General features: G+C 43.9%; 2 protein-coding genes across 2 annotated transcripts in view; both read left to right on the top strand.

Moving 5' to 3' along the window:
• LOC126000517 (28S ribosomal protein S21, mitochondrial-like) overlaps positions 1–26619 on the top strand; it is a 390936-nt gene that overhangs the window by 324057 nt on the left and 40260 nt on the right. The gene's annotated exons all lie outside the window — the stretch shown is intronic.
• LOC126000519 (zinc finger protein 558-like) overlaps positions 1286–26619 on the top strand; it is a 35219-nt gene continuing 9885 nt past the window's right edge. The window contains exons 1-6 of the mRNA XM_049767774.1: positions 1286–1421; positions 2447–2498; positions 3266–3487; positions 17466–17808; positions 21388–21514; positions 25420–25500. Of these exons, the coding sequence (XP_049623731.1) occupies positions 1286–1421; positions 2447–2498; positions 3266–3487; positions 17466–17808; positions 21388–21514; positions 25420–25500 (961 nt within the window). The remainder of the gene's footprint in view (positions 1422–2446; positions 2499–3265; positions 3488–17465; positions 17809–21387; positions 21515–25419; positions 25501–26619) is intronic.

The following is a 26619-nucleotide window of genomic DNA, read 5'->3' as shown; positions in this document are numbered from 1 at the left end:
GGAACAAGGTACAAAAGGGGCCCTGGGGAGAGGACCCCCCTCCCCAGGGTCTTAGACTTCCCCCAGGACCTCTCCTCTCCATTGCCTTCTTAAGCACCATGCCTTCAAGTCACTCTCTCATGGGCACCTAGAGGGAACGTCCCCAGATATTATGATAGAAAGCCAGATCAGCCAACATAATATGTGGACAATATTCTACAAGGTTCTCAGAAGTTCTTGGAAGCTGCTTTACACACAACACCCTGGGCAAGTCCCTGCATTGTATTCATTAAAGACTGGTGGGTGAAACGCCTGACTACAGAGCCAAAAGGAGCTTAAACAGCAACTTTGGATGTGGCCCCCAAAATGCTAAACACAACTTGCACCTCCAGCCCCAAGAGCCCATCTCTGCCCAGGATACAAGCAGCAATAAGATAAATTCAGGGTCCAGCGAGCAAATCACACTTGTGCTTGGGGTTATCAGCACTCACAGTTCACTCCCAAACAAATCCCTCCTGTTACAGGTCGAAATGACCCGGCTTCTAGCAACTATGGCTTCCTGAAAGATCCTTTGCTTCTGTTTCCCAATTAGACCCACAAGACACAGTACTGCAGACAAGGGAACTTTGGAAATGCAACTGGTTTACTGAGAAGAAATGTGGCTGCTGGTGGAGTCTGCCTTAGCAGAGTGAAGGAAAAAGAGAGCTAAACTGCGTGTCCTTGGACCTGAGCAACAGTGGCAGGGAGGGTGCAGACAGGGAAAACCAGGGTAACTCCCAGGCAGAGACTAGCTCCCCTGATGTAGCCTGAAGCAAGCCCTCTGTGTAGAGTCAAGGAAAAGTCCTCAGCACAGCAGAATGGTTCAAAGTTCAATACAACACAAAACAAGCAGACGCAAGACAGGGTAGACAGCACCAAGTAAAACCAAACTAAAACCAAACAAAATCCACATGGAAATGTATGTGTAGGAAAGGACATTGCTATGTTCTTTCAGGTAAGGTAGAAAATTCTTCATCAGGAGTCCAGAGTTAGGGACCTTAGGAAGTTTGCCAGACTTGGGCAAATTATCATCCTGGCTTAGGGAGCAGCAGTAAAATACAGAAGGTCATTGTGCTAGAACAAGAAGACAATTTGCTATATGCTTGTCATGGAAGGAACTGTCCCAGGCTGAATCTCCGACACCCCATATGGTCCCCCAGACCCAGAAGATATGATTCCAGAGTACAGAACCAGAAGAATTCCCTTTTGGCTGTGGTGCTATAAACTAGAAAAAAAAATCAAAGAGCATTTCCCCCATGAGGCAGGAATGATGCTCTGTAGTAGAAATCCTGAGATCAAGGTCTACGTCCTCACCAACATCTGGGTCCATATTACCAGTAGCTCAACCATGGAACCTGACATTCGAAAGGTTCTTAGACCTCCAGTAGTGGGTCTGGAAGAAGGTCTGAACACACCTGTCTTGCCCTTCCCCCTTCAAAATCCAAGACAACAAAGAACAAAAGTGGCATCAAACTGCATAGACAAGCAACCTTGCAAGGAGTACAAGGAGTCACACCCCAACTCCAATTTCCTTCCTAAACATCTCTGGTTCCACAGGTGCTAAGTCCCCCATGTTAACAAATCCCGGGACCTAAGAAGGCACCAAGATTAAAAAAAGTCCTAACTCTGAAGGAGGGTTTTTTTTTAAAAGCTGTCTGCTATTACAGGAACTTTTTCAAGGCAGCTTGTACTCTGCTGAAGAGGGCAGCATGAGAAATAAAGCTTGTATGAAAAGATGCTTGAAAAAAATACCTTAAGAAAAAAGAAAAAATACCCTTTACTCACCACAGGCCTAGGGCCCTGAAAAAACTTGGTTGCCTGTTCATAAGGTAATCAGGAAAAAAGGAGATGTAGCATAAATATTAAATGAGACATCATTTCCGCTGACATTCTAGAGATTACTCAGATTTAATATTTACATGGATTCAAATATTCCATTGTTTGTTTGTTTTGGTTTTTGGGCCACAATGGGGGTGGGGGGAGCTCAGGAGTTACTCTTGGCTCTGCACTCAGAAATCACTCCTGGCTGCTTTGGGGGACCATATGGGATGCTGGGGATTGAACATGGGTCTGTCCTGGGTCATTTGTGTGCAAGGCAAAGGCCCTACTGCTGTACTATCACTACAGCCCTGGATTCAAATACTCTTCATCTAATAATTATTTTTTCTTTTTATATTTTATATCTAATAATTATTATTCACTTTTCATAGAACCTCTCTTAAAGGTTACTCAGATATATAAACATACTTTATGAGGAACATCTGTATAGATTTAAGAATTTTTATTTTATCTTACAGAATACTCACTCTCAAGTCTAGCTTTGCTCTTAAGCTACATGCATTCATATCAAGGGTTTAACATTTCAGATCCAGTTCAAGAATAAGACCAAAACAATATTAGTCACTGGCAAATTGGCCATGCTGGATAGGGACTTCTGATGAGCAAAAAGCAGCTTCAAAAGGGAAACTGCCCTGTGTCAGGTATATACCTTGAACAACTAGCCCCTGTGTCTTTTTCTGATAAGTCAGCTTTGTCTGAAAAATTATGACTTGTCAAGAAATTGAGTATAAATATTCCAGTTTTTGCTTTGAATAAACGGAACAGAGCTTGAACCCGACTTGACTCCTTGGCCTCTGTCTCCCATCACAGCCACCCGTGCACACACCTTTCAGGGAACTCTACAAGAGTCCATAGTGTCAGGACTAGTCAGCCTGTGACACACAGGTTCTGGGGTCCTTTGCACTCCTGTCCCTCTCCCTACCCCTTCTTAGAGCCACACCACCCCCTTACCTGACAGGGCGTCAGATGGTGTGGCCCCATCTTCTGGGGCCTGGATTATTCCCGAACAGCAGCAGCAAGGCCCATGGCACAATCCCTAGACTAGGAAAGTCACAGCCTTGAGCCACAAGGATGAGCACAAGCCCTGCCCAGCTGCTTCCTCTGGGTCTGGCTGGATCCGAACCCTGAACAGCTGCACATCTGACCCAGGCATCCAGGGGACCGGGGTACAGAGGGAGAGCGTGTGCCCTGCAGGCAGCTGATCCAAACTGCACGCTTGGGGATGGATCTGCGTGCCCGGTCCTTGCTGGAAGTGACCCAACATTCCCTTGCACAAAATCCCCCTCCTCGAAAAAGAAACAAACACACTTCCCAAAGTACTCACTAATCTCGCGTGGGTTCCCTGGCCCGCCCGGAGTGAGCGCTGAGTGCAGAGCCAGGCGAGACCCGAACCCCTCCTGGGCTGCAGCGAGAGCCCCCGGGGAGAGGCACAGGCCTGCGGGATCCCGGCCCGGAGAACCCCGAAGCTGCAGCCCCGCGAGGCGACGGTGTCGGCAGAAGGCCCCTCCTCCCCTTGGGGCCTGGCAGAGGAGGAGGGAAAATGGCGATGGAGCGACACCGACCCACTCCCGCCCCAGTCTCCCATGGCCAGCTCCCCGCTAGTGGCCAGCCGCTGCCGGGCCCAGAAGGGGTCTTTTTCCTCTGGACTTGGTTCAGGGGATGGAAATCTGGCCGAGGGAGGAACCAAAGAAATAGTATCACACTGCCACTATATATGCCTGAAATACAATTATGAAGGACTTGTAATTCAGAATGGTCTCACTAAAAATTCTAAAAATATATGTATTTCTTTAACATATTGATATCTTATAAAGAAATGTGTAAAATAAATGTCATTAGACTAAAAACAGTATCAAAGTATGATAAAAACACATCCATCTTTGGGGCTTGGTGGGATCCCAATAGCATATTAAAAAAGAAAAATAAACTCATTGAATTTTCAGAGGAATATGCTATAGTGGGACTTTAAAAAAATTTAGGGGCCACACATGGCAATGTTCAGGGGTTCCTTCTGTTCAGCACGAAGGAGTTACTCTTGGCTACCTCAGGGACCCTATGGGGTGCCTGAGATTGAACCTGGATTGTCCAATGCAATATCCTATGTCCTATAGCTTAAGCCCTAATCAGGGAAATTAAGTGGAAAAATGGGAAAATTTTCCAGTTCCTCGGATGTTTCTTCCCTGGCTTTCACACTTGTGGCCATTGGTTCCACACAGAGCTCTAACCAAGTCCCAAAGATCGGTTGGGTGTATTTTATATTTCTTTGAAAACTGACCCTTCTGCATAGGAATAGATTTCCATCTATTCAAGTTCAGAAAAAAATTCACCTTCCAGATCAGGAAATGTCTGGTAAATAGTTGGATACTAAACTTTTAAGAATCAGGCTGAGGGGGGCCAGAGAGATAGCATGGAGGTAAGGCGTTTGCCTTTCATGCAGGAGGTCATCGGTTCGAATCCCGGCGCCCCATATGGTCCCCTGTGCCTGCCAGGAGCAATTTCTGAGCCTGGAGCCAGGAATAACCCCTGAGCACTGCCAGGTGTGACCCAAAAACCAAAAAAAAAAAAAAAAAATTAAGAATCAGGCTGAGGGCCCTGAGCACAGCAATAGGGCATTGCCTTAAACTCAGCCATGCTGGGACAGGCCCAGATTTGATCCCCAGCATTTCATATGGTCCTCCATGCCTGCCAGGAGTGAATATCTGAACACAGAGCCAGGAGTAACTCTCAGTGCCGTCGGGTGTGGTCCCAAAATCAAAACCAAAACCAAAAAAAAAAAAAAAAAAAAAGGAATAAGGTCGAAGTGGTTTGATGTCACTTAATCTTCCAGTTTTCTTTCTCTGCTGCCAGAACATAAGAGAAAAGCGCCATTCTGTCGCCATTGCTGCCCTGACTAAGTTTCGAGGGTCCTCACAGCTGCAGGGGTCTCTGGAGGGATGGTTTTCACTTAGACTTTCGATAGATGGGCCACTCTGAGAGCCCTGGAATTGTGGGGTGTCGGCCAGGTCTGTGGCGAGGACCCCTGAGAATCTGCAATCCTGAGCCTCTCCTCTGGGTGCTCTCTTAGCCCTGGGGATATTGGGGTTTTCTGTAGTTAAGGTTCAGGGGCCACCCTGATGAGACTCAGGGATGATGATTCCTGACTCTGTGCTCAGTGCTCACTACCAGGAGTCCCAGAATAATGTGCAAGGCAAGTGTCTCCAAGCTGCACTATTATTACTACTATTGTGGTCCTGGCTTTGCAATTGTTCCTAGAAACTAAGTATTTCTTCCACTATAAATTCCAGAGTATTTCCCACTTTTTCATCACTCCGTGACCTGGTGAACCCAGGCTTTTGGGATGAGTACTTTGAGAAAGAGTATTTTTTTGAGGAGGGGAGAATTTTATACAAAATAGTTATTTTGGGGAGGCTGGAGAGATAGCATGGAGGTAATGCATTTGCCTTGCATGCAGAAGGAAAGTGATTTGAATCCCGGTATCCCATATGGTCCCCCGAGCCTGCCAGGAGCAATTTCTGAGCTAGAGCCAGGAGTAACCCCTAAACGCTGCTGGTGTAACCCAAAAACCAAAACAAAACAAAACAAAACAAGTTATTTTTGCAAGGAAGTGTTGGGCCACTGCCAGCAAGGCAGGGGCACATAGTTCCATTCCCAAGGATACAATTTGGATTAGCTGCCTGCAGGGCACACACCCTCCCTCTGTACTACTGTCCCCTCCACCAAATAGCTATTGATTGCAAAAAGTAGATTTTAGTCTAGAAGCTCCAAGTGCAGACACAGGTCACATCATGGTCCTTAGTACTCTGTTTCTCCGAAAATAAGAGAGCATCTTCTATTACTTTTTGCTCCCAAATATGCGCTGGGTCTTATTTTGGGGGATGCCTTGTTTTTCCATGAAGAAGAATACGGTTCAGCAACCAGTTCATGGTAGATCAATTTTAATTCCGACAGAGCCTAGAGGGACTTTATTTTCAGGGGATGCCATGTATTTCACCCAGAAGGAAACCTGTAAGTAGGTCTTATTTTCATAGGATTTATTATTTTTGGTAAGTGCTGTGGATATTAGGATAATTTTTCTGCACAATACGCTGTTCAGGCTCTTTCCAAATGTTCCCTCAGAAAGGAGCAGGTGCTGGATATCTCTCAGATATGCAGATCTGGCTAGGACCAAGCAAGTCCCAGAAGGGTGCAGCTGGACAGGGGTTGTGCTCATCTTTGTTGCTCAAGGCTGTAAAACTATTTCTCTAGGACTTTGAGCAATGGGCCTTGCTGCTGCTCTTCAGGAATAATCCTGCCTAGAGAAGATGGGGTTTTACCATCTGACGTCCTGTCCCCAGGTAAGGGGCAGTGTGGGTTCTGAGGACAGGAAAGGAGGAGGGAGACAGGAGTGCAAAGCTCCCACCCCAGTACAGTGGGGCCCAGAGATATTTTAGGAAGGAATCTGGGGAGGGGTTGTATCTCCTGGTACTCCTGACAGGGCACTGGTCTATGCAGTTTGAGGCTACTTTTGTCCTTGGTTGTCCTGTGTTACTTTTGGGGGTCTTGCCAGGTTGTACTGGGTCACCACTGGTAATTCTAAGAATCTTTTGAATTCCTGGGTTGAGCTACTGATAATATGGAACCAGATTTTGGTGAGGAAAGAGACCTTGATCCCAGGATTTCTGCCATGAAACATCATACTGCCTCACCTGCTGAAAAGCTCTTTGACTTAGGGTTTATGGCCCCACAGCCAAAAGTAAATTCTTCTGGCTCTGTACTCTGGAATCATACCTTCTGAGATGAGGAACCATATGGGGTGTCAGGTATTCCGTCAGCATCATCTCCATCTGAGGCAAGTGCACACCAAAATGTTTAGGTACTTTTTGCTTTGAATAAACAGAACAGATCTTGAATCCATCTTGAGTCCCTGGCCTTTGTCTCCCACAGCCACTTGTACACACACCTTTTAAGGGAACCCCAAAGATTCCGTAGTGTTAGGACCAATTGGTCTGTGACAAATTTGGCGCCCAACGTTTGGGGCTATCACAAAAGGTAAGCTATCTTTCTCTGCCCTCTTTCTTGTTCTTATTATTTTTAGGTGTCTGGATAGGTCCTCATTGGGTGTCAGGAACCCCTTGATAAAAGAAGACCAAGTTAAGAAAATGAGAAGGTACATGGAGGAATTGGACAAAGCTGTTCTAGGAAACAAAGCTTTCTGATGTTTTGAAACACATGTTAAGAACTGATGGAACAAGAACAAGTCAACTTCAAGTAAAGGAATTTCTTCAGTTTGTACAAAAGTTTAGTCCCTGAGGAAAGCAGTCTGTGTCTAAGAGACTGGTACAGGGTGGGCCAGGACATTCAGGAGATTTATGAACATAATGGCACAAAAGATATCCATCCATCTGGTAGTGCTTTTCTATGTGGATACAATTAAGAATTTTGTAGATGATAGATATGAATTAAAATGTATGGCCCAGGAGACTAAATTAGAAAATCATGAGTCTTCTGTTGATAAAAAATTCTGTAAAAAAATATAAGTATTGGGGACTGGACTAGCACAGCAGTAGGATGTTTGCCTTGCACATGGTTGACCCAGCATGGACCTGGGTTCAATCCCTGACATCCCATATGGTCCCCCCACTCCACGATTCACAATCGATTTCTGAGTGCATAGCCAGGAGTAACCCCTGAGCACTACCTGGTATGCCCTCAAAACAAAACAAACTAACACACACACACACACACACACACACACACACACACACACACACACACACATATATATAGGCTGAATTATGAGGAAAAGGCAGAATTGGAGGTAGAACCCTTTGAAAATAGAGATCTGCTGACTTTGGTTCCAACCCCTTCTATGCAAAAGATTAAAAAATATACAGGACTAACTAGACCCAATACTGCAATTATGCAAGAAGGTATAAGCCTGTTGAGTAGAGCAGTGGCTCTTATGTATAGAAATTACAGGCACTAAAACATTTGGTGCAAGAAATAAAAATGGGGCCCGGAGAGATAGCACAGCGGCGTTTGCCTTGCAAGCAGCCGATCCAGGACCAAAGGTGGTTGGTTCAAATCCCGGTGTCCCATATGGTCCCCCTGCCTGCCAGGAGCTATTTCTGAGCAGACAGCCAGGAGGAACCCCTGAGCAATGCCGGGTGTGGCCCAAAAACAAAAAAAAAAAAAAGAAATAAAAATAACATAGGGATTCAACAACTAGAATTTCAAATAAATAAATGCTCTTAATTGTTTTTCTATTTGTATTCTCCCAAAACTATTAGTATTAATCAGAGCCAGCTATAGTTCTGTTAAAAGGCCTTTCTTTCTTCTTTTTATTTCTTTCTGATATATAGACAGCAAAAGAAGTTTTACTGGCTGGGAACTTGGAGACGTCCAGATTTTCCATGTTTTCTTCTCTGTCCTACTGTTTGACTGTAGGACCGTAGTCAATTGGACTATGAAAAACAGTTTTATTTTATTTTATTTTATTTTGGTTTTGGGGCCACACCCAGCAGTGCTCAGGGGTTACTCCTAGCTGTCTGCTCAGAAATAGCTCCTGGCAGGCACAGGGGACCATATGGGACACCGGGATTTGAACCAACCACCTTAGGTCCTGGATCGGCTGCTTGCAAGGCAAACGCCACTGTGCTATCTCTCCGGGCCCTATTTTTAATAATTTTTACTAGATTATGGAAATGAATTTATTGTCTGTATGTCAAATAGTATACTGATAACTAGTTAGAAAAGAAAAATTGAAAACTTTTTTTTCTTTTCTGGTTCTTTGGGTCACACCTGGCAGCGCTCAAGGATTACTCCTGGCTCTATCTTCAGAAATCGCTCCTGGCAGGCTTGGGGGACCATATGGGATGTTGGGATTTTAACCATCGTCCTTCTGCATGGGAGGCAAATGCTCTACCTCCATGGTATCTCTCCAGCCCTGAAAAATTGGAAACTTTTATATTTCTTTCTTTTTTTTTTTCTTGTTTTTCCAGCCACACCCGTTTGATGCTCAGGGGTTACTCCTGGCTAAGCTCTCAGAAATTGCCCCTGGCTTGGGGGTACCATATGAGACACCGGGGGATTGAACCGAGGTCCTTCCTTGGCTAGCGCTTGCAAGGCAGGCCTTACCTCTAGCGCCACCTCGCCGGCTCCAACTTTTTATATTTCTATGGGAGGAAATTTTTTCTGACTTTGAAGATTTCTTAAAATAAAAAATTGTGTGGAGGGGCTGGAGTGATGGCACAGAGGAAGGACATTTGCCTTGCACGAAGCCAATCCAAGACCAATGGTGGTTTGATTCCCAGCATTCCATAAGGTCCTCTGAGCCTACTAGGGACAATTTCTGCGCACAGAGCCAGGAGTAACTCCTGAGCATCTCCAGGTATGACCCCAAAACAACAAAAAAAATTGTGTGTGGGCCCGGAGAGATAGCACAGCGGCGTTTGCCTTGCAAGCAGCCCATCCAGGACCCGGTGTCCCATATGGTCCCCCGTGCCTGCCAGGAGCTATTTCTGAGCAGACAGCCAGGAGTAACCCCTGAGCAACGCTGGGTGTGGCTCAAAAAAAAAATTGTGTGGAAAATGTTACAAATTATTGTAGTTACCTTTTATTTTGTAGTTAGCCTTTTAAATGATAATTGTTAATTTTGTGACTGCTTGATATTGTTGAGATAACTATTTCATAACAGTTTTGTCACCAGGTAATAAATTTAATGTTGGTCATAGGATACCTTTATAAAAGGTAAAATATTAATGGGTCATGATAATATTAGAAATGTTATCTAGGGGGCCGGAGAGATAGCATGGAGGTAAGGCATTTGCCTTTCATGCAGGAGGTCATCGGTTCGAATCCCGGCGTCCCATATGGTCCCCCGTGCCTGCCAGGAACAATTTCTGAGCCTGGAGCCAGGAATAATCTCTGAGCACTGCCGGGTGTGACCCAAAAACCACACACACACAAAAAAAAAAGAAATGTTATCTGGATGTCATGGTGCTTTATTTTAATTGTAATTTATTGGATTTATATAGAGCTGATTTAATAAAAACTAAATAAATGAATATAAATTTTATATAATTATTATTATAAAGAACAATTTGTTCTCTTAGGTGTGAGCATTTCTAGCAATTTGTTTTAAAATTGAAAGAAGGCCAGAGCATAAAGCATGTCTGGTGCTCTGAGATGGGTGCTGGTTATAGCAAGAGTGGCAGGACCACACAATTGAAAGATCAAAAACTAAGTTTAGGAGTGTGACTTTGTGATTTATGAATATGTATGATCAAATTGAATTATTATACTTTTAAATTAGTAATGATGTAATGTTTTGTATAGAGTATTCTATGGAAAAGAAATTTAGATGCTCTAGAATTATGTTACAGTGATTTTAGAAAATTGAATCTATAGAAATGATAAAAAAAATAGGGGCCGAAGAGATAGCATGGAGGTAAGGCCTTTGCCTTTCATGCAGAAGGTCATTGGTTAGAATCCCGGCATTCCATATGGTTCCCCGAGCCTGCCAGGAGCGATTTCTGAGTGTGGAGCCAGGAGTAACCCCTGAGCACTGCCGGGTGTGACCCCAAAACAAAACAAAACAAAACAAATGACTATTTATCATTTCTTTATTAGTTAATTATAAATAAAATATGTTTGAACATATTGTGATTATGGGAAATTTGCTTTTCTTCATAATAATTTTGAAATATATAATGCTATGATACTTCGATTTAACTTCTATGTTATCATTCCAGAGGGAGCTCTGTCCTCCCAAAGAGAGTGGACCATTTACTGCTCCGGGGCCTGATCAGTTCAAGTAATATTTCACTGTCTAATTGATTTGATCTTTTTTAAAAGTAAAAACTGCAAAACACAAGTCTATTGCCTCATTAGGAACTAAGGTATCAAAATTTCTTATAGGTGGGGTCTGCAGTTCTCTGCAAGCCTGAAGGAGTTACATAAGATGAACCTTTGCCCACACTCTTCTTTTTTTTTTTTTTTTTTGGTTTTTGGGCCACACCCGTTTGACGCTCAGGGGTTACTCCTGGCTATGTGCTCAGAAATCGCTCCTGGCTTGGGGGGACCATATGGGACGCCGGGGGATCGAACCGCGGTCCTTCCTTGGCTAGCGCTTGCAAGGCAGACACCTTACCTCCAGCGCCACCTACCCGGCCCCCCCCCCACACTCTTCTTGAATGATTTATTTTTTGTTTGTTTGTTTTGTTTTTGTTTTTGGGTCACACCCGGCGGTGCTCAGGGGTTACTCCTGGCTGTCTGCTCAGAAATAGCTCCTGGCAGGCACGGGGGACCCTATGGGACACCGGGATTCGAACCAACCACCTTTGGTCCTGGATCGGCTGCTTGCAAGGCAAACGCTGCTGTGCTGTCTCTCCGGGCCCACCTTGAATGATTTCTAAGGTGGTACAATCTCTAGGGAAAATATGAAACAGGATAGCATCTAGGGAAATAGAGGCAAGAAGGGCCATGGGGCTTCAATTAGCTAAGGCCATTAATATTAATTGGAAATTACACTGTGTCTATCTAACCCCAGTGGTTGGGGAAGAATGTGCTTTCTCCTAGAAATGTTAAGGGTAAAAGAGTTAATTACGAGATGTAGAAATGCATTTCTCTTGAACCCAGTAATGGAAGAGCAACAATGTTATTACCCTCTCCACTCTAAAAGCTATTTAATTTGCAGGATTAAAGAAACTGCAGGAATTGCCTTATTCCTCAAGATAGGGAGTCACCAGCCCTGCTGAAAAAGATCCCCTGCAAATTCATCTGACTCAGCTCCTAGGGCAGGATGCAGACCATCCTGAAACTCCTGCTCAGAGCAGTGACTACAAGAAACCATCTGCTCTTCCCACCTGGAGAGAGAGATGACAATGGAGCTGGTAGCTGAGATCAAAGGCCTCCTGACTACATCTGATAAGCTGTCAACACCAGGAATATTGTTTCTTGCTCTTATTAGCTATATTTCTTGCTATGTTTTAATATTTAAATTTAATATTTTATATTTGCTACCGTCACCTGGGGCTTATACTAATAGACTTAATATATACTATTTATATTAGTATTAATTAGACTTATTATTAGTATTAATTAGACTTATTATATACTATATTATACATACAATACCCTACTAATAGACTTACTACCTTATCCTCCTTTTTTTATATTCAGTAGCCTGGATAGACAAAGAGCATATCAAAGTGTTTACTAATAATTCTTTTTTTTTTTTTTTGTGGTTTTTTGGGTCACACCTGGCACGGGGGACCATATGGGACGCCGGGATTTGAACTGATGACCTTCTGCATGAAAGGCAAGCGCCTTACCTCCATGCTATCTCTCTGGCCCCTACTAATAATTCTAAGGTCTTAGGGGTCTCCATGCTATCTCTCTGGCCCCTACTAATTATTCTAAGGTCTTAGGGGTCTTAGTAATATCAAGCTACCCCAAGAATGCTAGCTAGAACTAGTTATATTGGTCTAGCTAGTGATGTTCCCATGTGTTTTTTCACAATTGAAAACCCCCCTTTGGAGTGTCTCCCACTTAGTACCATGCTCACTAGCTTTTTTTTTTTTTTTTTTTTGTGTGTGTGTGTGTGTGGTTTTTGGGTCACACCGGGCAGTGCTCAGGGGTTATTCCTGGCTCCAGGCTCAGAAATTGCTCCTGGCAGGCACGGGGGACCATATGGGGCGCCGGGATTCGAACCGATGACCTCCTGCATGAAAGGCAAACGCCTTACCTCCATGCTATCTCTCCGGCCCCCGCTCACTAGCATTTCTAACCACTCTTCTCAAGATCGGCTCCTATGGGAACTTCAGCTTGTTACTATCAGTGGCTACACTCATGACTTAGAGAAGTTTCCTTATCATCCCTAAATACCAGGAAGAACATCAAGATTTAAGGGAGTTCCTTAATAGACCCCCAAAATGGTTTGATTGTGGCTTTCCTAAGTCTTTCAACTCTCGCCGCTGTCTCTCAGCCAAAGACCAACAGATATGAAAATATATGATTTTCCATATCAGAAATTACATTGATATGTATAAATATGAGTAAAACTTTTAAAATTAATTTTTTTTTTGTGGTTTTTGGGTCACACCCGGCAGTGCTCAGGGGTTATTCCTGGCTCCATGCTCAGAAATTGAGCCTGGCAGGCACAGGGAACCATATGGGACGCTGGGATTCGAACCGATGACCTTCTGCATGAAAGGCAAACGCCTTACCTCCATGCTATCTCTCCAGCCCCTAAAATTAATTTATTTAAAGAAAATGTGTCACATAGTTGTCATAACTGATCATAATACATTTGTTTCAGGATGACAGAAAGCGAAGTTATTAAAAATAGAGAGAAAATAGAAAAACTAAAACATAAATAATAATAATAATAATATGGAAAAAAGAAAGAAAAGTTCATTAACAAGTATATTCATGAAAATTATTGTATCTCCAGTAAAACCATTATTACACTAGAAGAAGACTTAGAAATATCCCCCACCCCTTTTTTAACTAGGAGATACAAGAATACACTAAAAAAGATGTGTGTGTGTGTGTGTGTGAAGAATAAAACTTTTAAGCTCTCGGCTTCACGCCTTTTTTCTGCTTTTTTTTCACTCTGGGTCAATTCTACTTTTCCTACTATCTCCTCCCATCACAACTCTTCACTATTTTCCGAAGCTTGCTTTGTCTACTTGCAGCCACCAGCCCAGTCTTATAAAAACCCAGCGGGAAAGCGCCAACCTCAAGCTATTTACCGTATAGACTCGAATATAAGCCAACGCACAATATAAACTGATCCTCTTGATTTTACCCTAAAAACTGGGAAAAATTAGTGACTCGAGTCTAAGCCGGGGTGGAAAATGCAGCAGCCACTGGTAAATTTCAAAAATAAAAATATCTACCCCAAACAATTACAATAATTGAGGAATCAGTAGGTACTTGAAAACTTTAAATAAAGTGCAGACTGTAAGGGCTGGAACACAGTTCCAGGAAAGGAGCCTGAGCTTCCTGAAAGGCGGATGTGTGGAAACTCCCCCGGGCAAGGTAGAAATTCCCATAATTCGGCTCTTTGTAGGGAACTTCCTGTCATGTGATATCTTGTACTTTTCCACTGCCTCAGAAGTCTTAGCAGAGTTTTGCCCTTATAAGGACATGTGACATCGTCCCCTGCCCCCTCTCCCCTCCTTATGGTCTATAAGGATCGACAGAGAAAGCCACGAGGTCCTTGGCCTGAGCCTGGTTACTGCAAGGCACTGGGCCCTGGCCGGCCAGAATAACTGGAGCTTCCTTGTGTGCTTACAGAGGTGTCCGTGTAGCTTAACAGGTAATCAAGCTAAATCACAAAGATTAAAATACTTCAAAACTTGTTTCCTCCTCATCTGTACGTCCAAACAGAACTTCAGCTGCATCTGATGTGTAGGTATCAGCAACGTCTACATTGTCGTCACTGAGTTCGCAGATCTCATCATCACTGCTGTCGGTCTCACACAAAGTGCAGAATATTGAGAGTTAAATAGTTCAGTGGCATCAGTTCATTCAGCTCAGCTGCGACTTGTTATCTGAGCTGAAGCACCGCCCCTCCCGCCGACAGCAGCAGACGACTGGACACTGCATTTGATTCCCTGCCAGCGCACTCAGTCAAGTAACCTGTAACAAGTGACCCGAGTATAAGGTGAGTTTGGAGTTTTGGCACAATTTTTGTGTCCAAAAACTTGGCTTCTACTCCAGTATATAGGTACATTGAAACATGTCTTAACCTGCCCTATGCTGTCCTTGTGGCTAAATCAGCAGACATACAACTTACATTTCCTACCTCTTGTAAGATTTCTTGTACAAATTGTACAAATATGATCATAGCCAAAAACTATTCTGTATTCCTGATTCTTAAACAACCTTATTAAGTTATGCTTCCTGTTGAAATTCAGAGTTATTGGTATCATGATTCTGTCGTTTTTAGCTTTACAGAAACCGCATGCTTTAATGAGAGAGACCTAAGCGATTTGTTGCCACTCTAGACTTAGAAATCACTGCTTTAATCTCCATTTTTGCGTCTATTGCTATTTTCTCCACAGTATTGGCTAAGGAGGTGCATATAGGATCTCATGCTAATGATTCATCTAGAAATGTTTCTCTTGCTATGGCTGTACAAGGGTTTATAAATAAAAAATTAAATGTCAAGTTTTTTTGTTTTTTTTTTTATTTTGGAGTCACACCCGGTGACACGCAGGGGTTATTACTGGCTTTGTTCTCAGAAATCGCTCCTCGCTCGAGGGACCATATGGGATGCCAGGGACTGAACCCGTGTCTGTCCTGGGTCAGCTGTGTGCAAGGCAAATGCCCTACCACTGTATTACCACTCTGGCCCTAGATGCCAAAATTAATGCTTTAGAGAACACAATAATTTGGCTTGGAAATGAAGTACAGAACCTCAAATTTCACATGTCCACTTGTTACCATACAGAATATAAATATATATGTATCACTCCTTATCCATATAATAAATTTGAACCTTGGGATAAAGTAAAAACCCATTTGCTAGGCATATGGCAACATAATATTTCTTTAAACATAAAAAAACCTTGCAGCAAGAAATAGCCATTTTAAGCAAATCTAAATTAGATATTACAGACATTGACAAATGGTTACAAAGTTATGGTCAGATGTTAACCCTTTGATTTGGCCTTACTTGGTGGCTACTGCTGGATTTGATCTTTTGATTTTAATAATTGGCATTATACTGGCTCCTTATTATTGTCTACCATTAAAAAATGTACATGTGGGCCCGGAGAGATAGCACAGCGGCGATTGCCTTGCAAGCAGCTGATCCAGGACCAAAGGTGGTTGGTTCGAATCCCGGTGTCCCATATGGTCCCCTGTGCCTGCCAGGAGCTATTTCTGAGAGATAGCCAGGAGTAACCCCTGAGCACCGACGGGTGTGGTCCAAAAACCAAAAAAAAAAAAAAAATGTACATGTGAAATTAGTCACCATGCACCTTAAAAAAACAAGACAAAACAGAGAGAAATGCTACAACCCTGCAGGCTAATGAATCCTGAGACCAAGGAAGGCACCAAGTTAAAAAAAGCCCCAACTGCCTGAGGGAGGGTTTTTTAAAAGCTATCTGCTATTACAGGAACTTTTCAAAGTAGTCTACTCACAGAGAGGATGTTTGTAAAAGTAGCACCTTAAAAAAAAAAAAAAAGAAAGAAAAAAGAGAAAAAAGTAGTACCTGTAAGAAAAGATGCTTGAAAAAATAACCTGTACTCACAGGTATTAGGGCCCTGAACAACCTTGGTTGCCTGTCCATGAGGCATTTAGGAAATACAGGGATGGGGCTGGAGAGATAGCATGGAGGTAAGGCTTTTGCCTTTCATGCAGAAGGTCATTGGTTCGAATGTCGCCATCCCATATGGTCCCTTGAGCCCGCCAGAAGCGATTTCTGAGTGTAGAGCCAGGAGTAAACCCCTCAGCCTACCATATGTGACCCAAGTAGTAAATAAATAAAGGGATGTAGTGTAAATATTAGTTGAGACATAACTTTAGCTGACATTTTAAAGATTACTTAGATATGTAAACACACCCTCTGAGGAACATTTGCAGCTATTTAAGAGTTTTTATTTGGTCTTATAGAAATATTACTCATCCTCTAATCTAACTTTACTCTTAGCCTATGTGCAGTCATAGTAAGGGTTAACATTTCTGGCCCCAGTTCAGTATGCATAAAAACAAAGCAATTCTGAACTGACCTTGCTACTGAGAAGCTTCAGATAGCAAAAAGCAGCTTCAAAAGTTAAGCTGCTCTGTGTCAAAATATGTTTAGAACAATTTGCCCCTGTGTTTTCTTTGGGTAAAATTACTTCTGTGAGAATAACTTTGCTTGAAAATTATGACTTGTCAAGAAATTGAGTTTAAGTATTCTACCTTTTGCTTTGAATATAGGGAACAATAAATTGAATCCAATTTGAGTCCTTGGCCTCTGTCTCCCACAGCCACCTGTTCACACATCTTTCAAAGGAATCCCAAAGATTTCCTAGTGTCAGGACCAATCGGTCTGTGACAGAAAAGAATCTTGGCTCTCCATAGGCACGTAGGTGACCCCACTATAGCACCTGAAACATCAATGAGTTTATATATAAATTGGTTTTTGGGTCACACCGGCGCTCTACGCTCAGAAATCGCTCCTGGCAGGCTCAGGAGACCATATGGGATGCCGGGATTCAAACCAACATCCTTCTGCATGGAAAACAAACGCCCTAGTTCCTTGCTATCTCTCTGGCCCTTTTCTTAAAATAATTTTTAATATACTATTGGGGTCCCACCAAACCCCAAGGATGAATGTATTTTTATTTTTCTTTGGTACTGTATTTTAAATTTAATGACATGTTTATTTCACACATATCTTTATAAGAAATCTGTATCTATATGTTAAAGAAATACATATATTTTTAATTTTTAAATTTAAATTGTGATTGTTAATTTTTAATTGTTAAATTGTTAAAATTTAATTGATTTTTTAATTGTTAAATACATATATTTTTAAATTTTTTATTGAGGCCAATACTTCCTAGTTGTATTTCAGGCATATATAGTGGCAGTGTGATACTATTTCTTTGGTTCCTCCCTCGGCCAGATTTCCATCCCCTGAACCAAGTCCAGAGGGAAAAGACCCCTTCTGGGCCCGGCAGCGGCTGGCCACTAGCGGGGAGCTGGCCCTGGGAGACTGGGGCGGGAGTGGGTCGGTGTCGCTCCATCGCCATTTTCCCTCCTCCTCTGCCAGGCCCCAAGGGGAGGAGGGGCCTTCTGCCGACACCGTCGCCTCGCGGGGCTGCAGCTTCGGGGTTCTCCGGGCCGGGATCCCGCAGGCCTGTGCCTCTCCCCGGGGGCTCTCGCTGCAGCCCAGGAGGGGTTCGGGTCTCGCCTGGCTCTGCACTCAGCGCTCACTCCGGGCGGGCCAGGGAACCCACGCGAGATTAGTGAGTACTTTGGGAAGTGTGTTTGTTTCTTTTTCGAGGAGGGGGATTTTGTGCAAGGGAATGTTGGGTCACTTCCAGCAAGGACCGGGCACGCAGATCCATCCCCAAGCGTGCAGTTTGGATCAGCTGCCTGCAGGGCACACGCTCTCCCTCTGTACCCCGGTCCCCTGGATGCCTGGGTCAGATGTGCAGCTGTTCAGGGTTCGGATCCAGCCAGACCCAGAGGAAGCCGCTGGGCAGGGCTTGTGCTCATCCTTGTGGCTCAAGGCTGTGACTTTCCTAGTCTAGGGATTGTGCCATGGGCCTTGCTGCTGCTCTTCGGGAATAATCCAGGCCGGAGAAGATGGGGCCGCACCATCTGACGCCCTGTCAGGTAAGGGGGTGGTGTGGCTCTAAGAAGGGGTAGGGAGAGGGACAGGAGTGCAAAGGACCCCAGAACCTGTGTGTCACAGGCTGACTAGTCCTGACACTATGGACTCTTTTTTTTTTTTTTTTTTTTTTGGTTTTTGGGCCACACCCGGCGATGCTCAGGGGTAACTCCTGGCTGTCTGCTCAGAAATAGCTCCTGGCAGGCACGGGGGACCCTATGGGACACTGGGATTCGAACCAACCACCTTTGGTCCTGGATCGGCTGCTGGCAAGGCAAACGCCGCTGTGCTATCTCTCCGGGCCCACTATGGACTCTTGTAGAGTTCCTTGAAAGGTGTGTGCACGGGTGGCTGTGATGGGAGACAGAGGCCAAGGAGTCAAGTCGGGTTCAAGCTCTGTTCTGTTTATTCACAGCAAAAACTGGAATATTTATACTCAATTTTTTGAAAAGTCATATTTTTTCAGACAAAGCTAATTTACTAAAAAAACAAACACGGGGCAAATTGTTCAAGGTATATATCTGACACAGGGCAGTTTCCCTTTTGAAGCTGCTTTTTGCTAATCAGAAGTCCCTATCCAGCAAGGTCAATTTGCCAGTGACTAATATTGTTTTGGTCTTATTCTAGTATAAACATTTTGAACTGGGTCTGAAATGTTAACCCTTGATATAAATGCATGTAGCCTAAGAGCAAAGCTAGACTTGAGAGTGAGTATTCTGTAAGATGAAATAAAAATCCTAGAATCTATACAAATGTTCCTCACAAAGTGTGTTCATATATCTGAGTAATCTTTGAGAGAGGCTCTAAGAAAAATGAGTAATAATGATTAGATAAAGAGTATTTGAATCCAGGGATGTAGTGATAGTACAGCAGTAGGGCATTTGCTTTGCACACAGACGTCCCAGGACTGACCCAGGTTCGATTCCCAGCACTCCAAATGGTCCAAGGAGCCAGCAAGGAGTGATTTCTGAGTGCAGAGCCAGGAGTAACTCCTGAGCCCCGCCGAGTGTGGCCCAAAAACCAAAGCAAAAAACAAAAGAATATTTGAATCCATGTAAATATTAAATCTGAGTAATCTCTAGACTATCAGCTGAAATGATGTCTCAATTAATATTTATGCTACATCTCCTTTTTTCCTGATTGCCTTATGGACAGGCAACCAAGTTTTTTCAGGCCCTAATGCCTGTGAGTACAGTTTATTTTTTCAAACATCTTTTTATACAGGCTTTATTTTTCATGCTGTCCTCTTTAGCAGAGTACAAGCTGCTTTGAAAAAGTTCCTGTAATAGCAGACAGCTTAAAAAAAAAATCCTCCTTCAGGTAATTAGGACCTTTTTAAACTTGGTGCCTTCTTAGGTCTCAGGATTGTTAACAGGGAGGATGTAACACCAGAGCTATTTTAGGAAGGAAATTGGGGATGGGGTGTGACTCCTTGTACTCTTTGCAAGGTTGCTTGTCTATGCAGTTTGATGCCACTTTTGTTCTTTGTTGTCTTGGATTTTGAAGGGGGAAGGGCAAGACAGGTGTGTTCAGGCCTTCTTCCAGATCCACTACTGGAGGTCTGAGAACCTTTCGAATGTCAGATGTCATGGTTGAGCTACTGGTAATTTGGACCCAGATGTTGGTGAGGAAATAGACCTTGATCTCAGGATTTCTACTACAGAGCATCATTCCTGCCTCATGGGGAAAATGCTCTTTGATTTTTTTCTAGTTTATAGCACCACAGCCAAAAGGGAATTCTTCTGGCTCTGTACTCTGGAATCATATCTTCTGGGTCTGGGGGACCATATGGGGTGTTGGAGATTCAGCCTGGGACAGTCCCTTCCATGACAAGCATATAGCAAATTGTCTTCTTGTTCCAGCACAATGATCTTTTGTATTTTACTGCTGCTCCCTATGCCAGGATGATACAAGTGCCCAGGTCTCCTTCCTGTATTCACTCATAACTTTCCATTTGCGTCTGGCAAACTCCCTGGGGTCCCTAGCTCTGGATTCCTGATGAAGAATTTTCTACATTACCTGAAAGAACACAGCAATGTCCTTTCCTACATATACATTTCCGTGTCGGTTTTGTTTGGTTTTAGTTTGGTTTTACTTACTTGGTGCTGTCTTGCGTCTGCTTGTTTTGTGTTGTATTGAACTTTGAACCACTTTGCTGTGCTCAGGATTTTCCTCCACTCTACACAGAGGGCTTGCTCCAGGCTACATCAGGGGACACTAGTCTCTGCCTAGGATTTACCCCAGTTGTCCCTGTCTGCACCCTCCCTGCCACTGTTGCTCAGTCCGAGGACACGCAGCTCTCAGCTCTCTTTTTCCTTCACTCGCTGAGGCAGACTCCTACCAGCAGCCACATTTCTTCTCAGTAAACCAGTTGCATTTCCAAAGTTCCCTTGTCTGCAGTACTGTGTCTTGTGGGTCTAATTGGGAAACAGGAGCAAAGGATCTTTCAGGAAGCCATAGTTGCTAGAAGCCGGGTCATTTCGACCTGTAACAGGAGGGATTTGTTTGGGAGTGAACTGTGAGTGCTGATAACCCCAAGCACAAGTGTGATTTGCTCACTAGACCCTGAATTTATCTTACTGCTGCTTGTGTCCTGGGCAGAGATGGTTCTGGGGGTAGGAGGGGCTAGTGTGTATTTAGCATTTTGGGGGCCACATCCAGAGTTGCTGTTTAAGCTCCTTTTGACTCTGTAGTCAGGTGTTTCACCCACCAGTTTTTTTTCCTTTTTTTTTGGTTTTTGGGTCACACTCGGCGGTGCTCAGGGGTTACTCCTGGCTGTGTGCTCAGAAATAGCTCCTGGCAGGCACGGGGGACCATATGGGACACCAGGATTCGAACCAAGCACCTTTGGTCCTGGATCAGCTGCTTGCAAGGCAAACGCCGCTGTGCTATCTCTCCGGGCCCTCACCCACCAGTCTTTAATGAATACAGTGCACGAACTTGTCCAGGGTGCTGTTTGCAAAGCAGCACTTCCAAGAACCTTGTAGAATACTGTCCACATACTACGTTGGCTGATCTGGCTTTCTGTCATGATATCTGGGGAAATTCCCTCTAGGTGCCCATGAGAGAGTGACTTGGAGGCGTGGTGCTCGAGAGGGCAAAGGGGGAGAAGAGGTCCTGAGTCTGTCTAGGACCCTAGGGTGGGGGGTCCTATTCTCTCCCCCAGGGCCCTTGTTGTGCCATGTCCCTAATTCCTCTTTTGTGTGCTTAGGACATGGTGACCTTCCCTGATGTGGCTGTGAGCTTCTCCTCTGAGGAATGGCAGTGCCTGAGCACCTCCCAGCGGAAGCTCTATAGAGACGTGATGCTGGAGACCTACGAGGACCTGCAGGCAGTAGGTGAGAGCTGCCTTGGGATTCTGCTGTGGATATAGCATATATATAGTTATCCTGGGATGACAGGGAGATGCCAGGATCATGCAAGGTACTTGAGTTCAACAAGGGATGTGATTCTACTGAGCCCAAAGTCAAGCACATTTGTATTGTTCAAACCCCCATCATCTGATTTTGTCAGGTGAGTCCAACTTTATATATTTAGATGTCTCTTTGGTGACCAGAGAAATCATACATTGTGTCGAAATTTTGTCATATCTGTGCCAGCTGGGTTTGATCCCTGGCTCTGCATTTGCTGCCAGTGTGCTCCGTAAGCACAAAGCCAGGAATCAGCCCTGATCATTGTGAGTTTAGCCAAAACTGATATGATTTTATGAACCTGGGGATCTTAGCTTCATTTGAGTTTACTCTGAACTTATTCTAGACTCTGATTTTTTGGGTCATTCCTGACGTGTTTGAGGGATCATCTGGGTTGGTCTTGTTTATGGACATGTGCTTCCTTCTCTGCTATCAGTTCAGTCCTAATGAGACTGTAAAATTTGTAAGTGACTCAATGTCTTTTCATGACTTCCAAAGATCTACCTGGTAGCAGATCCTGAGGTTCTCCCAGTGGCTCTTGGGACAATATGTTGTGTAGGAGTGAAGTATGATAACCCTGCATGCAGAGCACGTTCACCAATCAGTTCCATTCTTTCCCTGCCAATGACAGTTTGTCTTTTTTTGGAGGGGGGCCACCCAATGACGCTCAGGGGTTACTACTGGTTTTGCACTCAGAAACCACTCCTGACTTGGGGGACCATATGGGATGCCAGGTGATCGAACTGCGGTCCGTCCTAGGTCAGCCACATGCAAGGCAAAAGCCCTACCTCTGCATCATCGCTCCGGCCCCAGATTTAGTTTAAATAATCTACTAGAATGTCCTACTAAAAAATTCCCAAAAAAGGATGGAAAAAACTACACCTACATAAGGAAAGAAACACTTAAGAATTATAGTTATTTAAGATTATACATCTAAAGAAATATACAAAGGAAATATACATATTGCCTTTAAGTATTTTGAGATAGTCTGGATGGAGAATATTACTCAGAGCACAGGGTCAGAGAGATGGTGCAGTGGTGGGGCCTTTGCCTTGCATGTGGCCAATTCTGGAGGGACCCAGTTCGATTCCCATCATCTCATATGGTCCCCTAGCCTGCCAGGGGCGATTTGTGTGGCCTAAAAACCAACTAATCAATAAATAAATGAATAAAGTTTAAAAAAAAAACTCAAAGGGGCCGGAGAGATAGCATGGCCATTTGCTTTGCATCCAGAAAGACACTGGTTCAAATCCCATATGGTCCTCCCGATCCTGCCAGGAGCGATTTCTGAGTGCAGAGCCTTGAGTAACCCCTGAGCGCTGCCAAGTGTGACCCTCCCCCCAAAAAAGGGATAACTAGGGAGAAGTAACAGATCAGGGAAGAGAGAACAAAAAGATACAAAAGGATTTGTTAATTAGTAAGCAATGTAGGGGAAAAAGGAAGGGCTATATATAATAAGGGAAAGGACCGGCTTTTGACAGGCATATATTTGGTCACCACACACATTCACACACATTCACACACACACACACATACACACCACACACACACACACACACACACACACACATACACACACACACACACTGAAGATCTATGCATAGGTAGCAGTTGAAAACCTGACCAGTTGGAGTGGGTGAGAGTGCCAAAAATTATCAAGCTGGCTGGTCACATGGAAAGGTTTTCCAGTCCTAGGCAAATTATCATTGGTGAGGGTAAACTTTGTGGAAGAAAAGGCCTCTGGATATGGTAGTGTGTAGAGCTTTCTTTAAACAATCATAATTTTCAAATTCTAAATACTAAGTAATATGGTAATATGCACAGTAAAGGGAGCCAACACCATGAAGTATCATCTAATGGGTTTTGAGCATCTAGGTTCCTTTCCTGAAAGGAAACTAAAAACATGAACATTGGGGCCAACTGCAGGCATCTTTCTTAGTTTGCCCACTATTCTTTGCATTTGGTGGGTTAGAATACCAAATTTTCCCGTGTATAAGACAACTGGCGTATAAGACGACCCCCTAATTTTGCAGTTAAAACATAGGTTTAGGCCTATATTCGCTGTATCAGACAGAACGTTCCTGTACTGCAACTGTATGTACCACAGTGAGCCAATCACAACAAGCAAAGGTTCAAAGGCTATACTGTCCTAGACTTCCTCTCTGACTCAGGCCCATCTGAGCAGGCTTTTGACAGTGTAGATTCGGGTCCAGAACATTGTCTAATTTGCATGCATAAAAAGCCTGTTTGGATTGGCTGAGTTAGAGAGGCAGTCCGAGCAGCCTTGCAGTGATTGGTGCAGAACATTGTCTAATTTTCATGCAGCAAAAGCCTGCTTGGATTGGCTGAGTCAGAGAGGCGATCTGAGCAGCCTTGCAGTGATTGGTGCAGAACATTGTCTCATTTGCATGCATCAAAAGCCTGCTTGGATTGGCTGAGTGGGAGAGGCGGTCTGAGCAGCCTTGCAGTGATTGGTGCAGAACATCGTCTCATTTGTATGCATAAAAAGCCTGCTGGATTGGCCGAGTTAGTGAGGTGGTCAGAGCAGCCTTGCAGTGATTGGTGTAGGATCGAGTTGGAAAATTCGTTTTGTGGCAATATTCAGACAATTTTCATTTAGCGGCATATTGAAACATTTTTCAGGATATACTCGGCGTATAAGACGACCCCCAATTTTCGGTTGACTTTTTTTTGTTTCAAAAGTCGTCTTATACGCTGGAAAATATGGTACTGTAGTTTCATGGTATTTATGAAAGTGATCTATTGAACAGATTGTATAAAATTTGGCTAGATATATATATCTGCTTTAGGGGCCGGAGAGATAGCACAGCATTATGGTGTTTGCCTTGCACACAGCTGATCCAGGATGGACGGTGGTTTGAATTCCAGCATCCTATATGGTCCCCCATGCCTGCTAGGAGCGATTTCTGAACACAGAGTAACCCCTGAGCGCCGCTGGGTTTATCTCTGCTTTAGAGGTTATTTTCCTACACAAGTAAGGTTATATGAGTATGATGAAATATTGCATACTAATTCTGTGTTCAACTGGATTTTCAGCTGTATGTATCCTAGGAGAAAGAAATGCTATATGCAATATGCCTGAAAATAAATGATATAAATTAAAATGTTCTCATGCAATCTCACTAGTGTCCAGGTGGTTTGGGAAAAGAAGGGTTGAAGGGAAGGACCAGAGGTATACTGTCTCTGCTCACACACAGACATAAAATGGGGTGCAGTGTCATAGGGGTTCAGGAACAGCAGCAACCAGCCCTTTTAAGGCTCTTTGGGCTTTGGTGTTACTTGGTTTTACCCCGGCTCTTCACTCAGTACTCACTCTCAGAAAGACTCAGTGACTTAGAGAGGCTGCCGAAGTCAAATGATGTTCAGCCATGTGCAAGGCCAGTGCTTTCCTATTGCTTCCCCATCACCCTAATGTATTATCTGGTCCACTCAATTAGACTCATTTCAACTTTTTCTCATTGGCGCAATAACCTACAAATAGAGCATCAGATTCTATTCTTTATCTGTTCTGTGATTAGGCAGCTTTCATTAGGGACCCAGACTCATGGGCTGCTGTCCTCTACCCTGTTTCTTTTTTTTTTTTTTTTTTTTTGGTTTTTGGTTTTTGGGCCACACCCGGCGGTGCTCAGGGGTTACTCCTGGCTGTCTGCTCAGAAATAGCTCCTGGCAGGCACGGGGGACCCTATGGGACACCGGGATTCGAACCAATCACCTTTGGTCTTGGATCGGCTGCTTGCAAGGCAAACGCCATTGTGCTATCTCTCCAGGCCCCTCTACCCTGTTTCTAACCCAATATTGTCCTTCTGAGGCAGGGTATTGTGGGATGAAGCCTGCGCTGATATCCTGGCTGGAAGGAGGAGCTCTGGGTAGGCTGCAGAGAGACATGTTTTCAGGTGAGTGTGGGGATAGCCTCCTGGGCTCAGGGCCTAGGTTTGGTGTGGACCATCACGGGCACTTTTGAGATGTGGGCCCTGAGCAAGGAGTGTCGGGCTCCCTGATCAGGAGTGTAGAGCCTTTCCTGCTTTTATTCTCTTTACTTGATGCTGAGTCCCAGAAAGATCTGGAGCTGCTCTTTTGCCTTTGCTTTTTCTGGTTACTGTCCAAGTATTTCCAAAAAATCCTGGGATTCAGAGCCTTCATTCCATGTCTTTGCTCTCAGTATGTTTGCACAGCTCCTTGTCATGGTGCCTTCTCAGCCCCTCTGTACAATCCAAGGTAGGTGCTTCCTAACCACATACCTTACCCCTCATAGGAGGTCACTAATGATGTGTTTTTTTGTTTTGTTTTGTTTTGTATGGAGGAGAGAAGGAGAGAGGAGGGGAGGGAAAAGGAGAAGAGAAGAGGAGGAGAGAAGAGAGGCAGAGAGGGTTGGGAGAGGAAGGGCCACTAATGATGTTTTAACTTCATGAATTCAAGTGTCATACATCTCAGAAGAGTAAAATCTTTAAAAAGCAAATCACAGAGCAGTATGACTTCAGGGTGCCTTGTATGGAAAGCTCCATTAAGATCTTATGTCAAAAAGTTCCAGGATAGAGGTTGAAGCAATAGTATAGTAGGGAGGGTGTTTGCCTTTCATGCATCAACCCAATCAGTCAGTGGCACTATATATGGTCTTTCCAAGCCAGCAATGAGTACTTGCTAATTGCATAAACTAGAGCAACCCCTGTACACTGTGAGATTTGGCTCAAAAACAAAGAGAAGTTTCCAGATACAGACTCGGAATTTTGCAAGATGCAGGGATCCTCAAACTTTTTAAACAGGGGGCCAGTTCACTGTCCCTCAGACCATTGGAGGGTCTGACTATAGTAAAAACAAAATTTATAAATGAATTCTTATGCACACTGCATATATATTATTTTGCAATGAAGAAACAAAACAGATACAAATACAATATGTGGCCCGAGGGCCATAGTTTGAGGACCACTGATAGTGAATACAAATGCTATGACAAGTTCTATGCTTAGAGTCATGAGGTATCATATAGCATTCCATACAGTTTTCTTTTTTTTTGT

The sequence above is a fragment of the Suncus etruscus genome (assembly GCF_024139225.1).
Source record: "Suncus etruscus isolate mSunEtr1 chromosome X unlocalized genomic scaffold, mSunEtr1.pri.cur SUPER_X_unloc_1, whole genome shotgun sequence".
In the NCBI taxonomy this organism is placed as follows: domain Eukaryota; kingdom Metazoa; phylum Chordata; class Mammalia; order Eulipotyphla; family Soricidae; genus Suncus; species Suncus etruscus.
The sequence above is the reverse complement of the archived record's forward strand: the minus strand, read 5'-3'. Positions and strand labels throughout refer to the sequence as shown.